This window comes from Physcomitrium patens, chromosome 10 (assembly GCF_059467195.1).
Source record: "Physcomitrium patens ecotype Gransden chromosome 10, ASM5946719v1, whole genome shotgun sequence".
Lineage (NCBI taxonomy): Eukaryota > Viridiplantae > Streptophyta > Bryopsida > Funariales > Funariaceae > Physcomitrium > Physcomitrium patens.
In genome coordinates this window covers 16932263-16936537 of record NC_143419.1, presented here as the reverse complement: position 1 = coordinate 16936537, position 4275 = coordinate 16932263, and the positions used below count along the sequence as shown (strand labels likewise).

The 4275-nt window shown below is 44.7% G+C and overlaps 1 protein-coding gene across 1 annotated transcript; it reads right to left on the bottom strand.

Moving 5' to 3' along the window:
• Positions 1 to 299: 299 nt before the first annotated feature.
• Positions 300 to 3742, bottom strand: LOC112287470 (WAT1-related protein At3g18200). The gene is made up of 7 exons (XM_024530477.3): positions 2726 to 3742; positions 2559 to 2621; positions 2130 to 2246; positions 1722 to 1998; positions 1407 to 1571; positions 986 to 1137; positions 300 to 872 (listed from the first exon to the last, which is right to left on the bottom strand). Exons 1-7 carry the CDS (start codon positions 2986 to 2988, stop codon positions 695 to 697), a joined length of 1215 nt encoding a protein of 404 aa, XP_024386245.1. The 5' UTR covers positions 2989 to 3742; the 3' UTR covers positions 300 to 694.
• Positions 3743 to 4275: the final 533 nt, after the last annotated feature.

The following is a 4275-nucleotide window of genomic DNA, read 5'->3' as shown; positions in this document are numbered from 1 at the left end:
ATGCACTAAATACTCCCTACTCCTATAGTAGGTAAAGCTGGAATTCTGGCAGCAACTTCACGTGCTGTTGGTTCTACTAGTAAGCATTCTTCACTACTTACTATGGACCATAACTTTTCAATCTTAAAAACTAGTGTTAATCTATGTTTCCATGTATTAAAATATGAACCATCAAATTTTGGAACATGATTGATGTCTACTTTCTGTGTCATCTTCAATACTCTTAGTTTCAAGTTGAATTGAAATTATTTATTAAATTATTCTTAATCAATTCAATTTTACCTTTTTTACATTTAGAATTGATTCTCATGATTTGAAGAACTTCAAGTTCTTCATCAACCTTTCCTATTATAGTAGATTATATTATTGTTGTCATTACAATCTAGTTTGTATTTTCAGCAATTTTTTTCTAGATAAATCATTTTTTAAAGCTTTATAAGGATCAAAAATTTCTATAGCTCTGATACCATGTTGGAAACAACTTAGGTGTAAGGTCACAATTAAGTAGATAGTATTCTATATTGGAAACTAGTGTACTATACTGAATATTTCCCCCAATACTAGTCCTTTGCTCAATCACTATATAGTAACGTTAATATGTAATACACGATGTGATGAAGGATAGTCGCTCCAAAGACAGAAAGAAAACAGTAGAAAATGGTGGAAATAAGTGCAAAATTTGCCGCTGGATGTCTTAGTTGGCTATGAGGCGTTCCTTGAGGTCCAGTGACAATTTCCGGATGCCCACTTTGTAGATATCGTGCTCAGGTTCGAGGAGTTGTGCAAGCAGGCTACGCTTACGTCGTCGCTCCAGCCCTTGGCCCCATACTACGAGGTAGAACCCAGCTACTGTCAGCAAGCCTCCCAGCACTCTGTAACGGAACAAGCATTCCTCAAGCTGTTAGGCGAGGGAATCAAGAGAATGTCCCAAACACATGGAAAGAATCAGTGAGAGATGGAGTTGTGTCGATATGATGGAGTTTACATTCCCATGTAGAGAGTATCCTGAAGCAGCAGCACCGACAAGACAGCCACCATCAGCATCTGCAAGGGAACATACAGGGAGACAATGAACGGGCCTCCCTTCTGCACGCACCACGTCTGTAGCAGCAAATTAATCGTCGAAGCGATCAATCCCTGGATCCATGTGCAAGCAACCTGACCGCGTCAGCCCTACATGTAGACACTGACTACAATCTTGAACAATTCCCTGCGGATACTGAACTTGCGAAAAAGAGAGACCGAGCTATCGCATCCATTACAAGTTTACGAAGGCGTGGCATGGGGTGATTCATAAGATGAGAATATCACAAATCCCCAGGTGGAGATTCGCTCACATTTTCAAAATCTGATGAGGGGAATTGCTAGAGTCAATTTCTAGATCATGACCTTCATGTGCCACTTACCGCATACAATACGCCAACAATCTGTTGCCAGGATGTGAGTGAAAACTCCGCGAAATGGAGCCTGCCTGTGCTCGCAACGGCAACAACACCCAATTGAAGAATGCCGAAGAAGTATGTGGCAGCCGTCATGCTCAGAAGAGCTGGGTACAAGCGCAAAATTGAACCCTATAGAGAGACAAGTGGAAAAGACAATTAAGATCCCTCTATACTTCAAGAACACACAGAAGAAAAACTTGTTTTTTTGTTTGTAGAAAATCAGTGAATTGCCAAAAACCACATCATAACCAATGAGACAGTATAGGAGGATGGCTATACTTGGGCAGTAAGGTAGACACTCCATGAGATGCAGTTCATTAAGAGAAAGGCGATCCCGAGTTGGTACTTGTTCACGCTAAATTGCACGATATAGTGGGGAAGAAATGCGTCAAAATCGCCAAAGGGCAGCTTGAGGTCGGCTTCGGGCATGTCGCTGCCGCCATTAAAGACAGCAATGCCTTTGTATACAGACATGGTTATGGCGCCGCCGATGCAGATTACTGTCCCGATCACCTTCGCAATCCCTTCACGACGTCGCATGTTTACTTCTTCAAATCTGCACTTCGCTTGAAGGACTCTTGAGCTCTGGGCCTTGGCATAAATTCATCGCAAAGAACGGGGTACAGGAGTGGGAGAAAATAGAGCAATGTTAAAAGCAAGTACGAATTAAGAGGGTTTGATTCAAACCCGAGTGTAGCGGCAAGCAGGAAGGTGAACACGGGAATCATGTTCTGCGACACTGCAGCCATCAAGGGAGATGTGAGTTGCAGACCTGCCAGAAACAACTGTTGACTACCGACTACTCTGCTTGATACACATCCGAAGACCACCACAAATCGATACACAAAGGGTTAGGATTGGAAAAATATTATGCAGTTCAAATGAAAGAAAAGAAAACTCAAACTCACTAGCAAAAAATCGAAACAACCTAACTTGCCTTCTCATCCATTCGGGTCTGCCACTGATCATCTTAACAAAACAGATAAACGGCTGCCAGGGGGAAGTTATGTGAACTGTGAAAACATGTTATTTTAGCACACTTCAACTTCCTGAATCGCTACACTACTGACGAGAAGGGAATCCGAAAGCCAAACACCCTGAAGATTGTAGGCTTACCCTGTCAATGAGAGAAGATTTAAACCTCCAAAGGTTTTGAGGCTCATCGGCGGTCTTATCTCTCTGCAAGTAAACGATGAAAACCGTAGTTCGTAAGGTGACGGTGACGGAGCAATGCAACTTTGGAGGTCATGCGAAATGGAGAGAAGAAATGGGGGCATGTATACCTTTCGTAGTAGTAAGCGATTGGTCCTAAAATGGCGAGGGCAACCATATTCCGGTAGAGGGACAACAAGAACTGGTTCAAGCCAGCGTTTAAAGCGACGCGGGAGAACATTTGCAAGCCCGCATAGCCGAGCTGCACAATTACGAGCGCCAGATGTACGATTCGGATGCTATGAGACTTCGAGGGAACCACAGACGAGGGAATCAGAGTCTGGGCTCCCTCCTTCGACTCCTGCACCCCGAAATTCTCTGCCTCTGAACCCATCCTCAAAAATTAGCTGTCGCAGCAATTTTTCCCTCACCAACTCCGAAGGGGGGTTCGATGACTTCAGTCCTTTAGCATAGATCATACAACTCTTCCAATTGGATGTCACAGGAAGCGAAAAACTGACAAGGTGCAGAAAGCATTTCTAGTCTCTTGAGTCCAGGCCGTGAACAATCCTTTACAGACCTTCGTGCTTGGTTGAAACTTCGTCTTTCTTGGCCTCGATTAAATATTCTAGATACGGCACCGCGTCCCAAGACATATCGTGGACTCACTGAAAATCAAATCTCTGCTCAGCAGATAAGAAATTAGCTTCCTCACGTGTACGTCGGGGACGTTTCCACCACAAGCTCACACTGATCAACGAATTTCAAAAACTGCAGTCGGGAGGCAAGATCACTGTGTGCAACAGGAGCTGCAACACAAATTAGGGGGACCTCCACTCGGGAGAACGATTTCAAGCTCGGGATACAGCACGACCCACCAGGTACAAGGAAAAAGCCCAGGGGAGTCTTCCTGCGACTTGATCACTGGCCTATGGTGTTTCGGACCACACATACGATCGACGACGTGATACAGCTTCTGTAGCAGAAACATTCGAAATGCATGCATTCCACGTCAACAACCAGCCAGTCGTAAACCTTGGCTGCTGAAGCTTGCACAGCTTACACAGCAGGAACTGAACAAAAACACCGAGAAACTAGGAAAGGATGAACATGGAGAAGGGGGCACGGTGCTTCAAGACGCAACCCATGCTTCCTCGCTCATTTCTCCCGATACTACTTACCCTATATATTCGTCGCAGAGCCTCGCAAGGTGGGTAAACTAAGTAATCACAGAAACTTCTCGACGTTGTAGCAGGCTCGTGAATCCCTTTCGAACAGGAACTTTCGAAAACTTTTTCTGCGATGGTAACAATGACGCAGATTTTTTTTCATGCACGGACTGGACCACCCCCTGCGTAACCCCTTCACACCACACCTTCATTAGTATGAGTGTCACCATCGATTAAACATCCCTCATCCTGCGAATGCCAGACAGAGATTTCCATGACGGCAATCCGTTGAATGGAGGCTGGTCAGCTGACGATCCAGGATTTCAGCTGGTGGCTAGAAGTTACGGCGTTGGGGGATCCTGCACATGCAACACACGGCGACGAGCTCCAAATATTGGGCTTTATAATTTAGTCTCCAAAGCCACCTAGATGAATCGCTTGTCGCGCAGGAATGGTGGTGAGATCCGAGTGACTGTATGTTCTCAAAAGGCAAATTACTATAGTAAAATGCA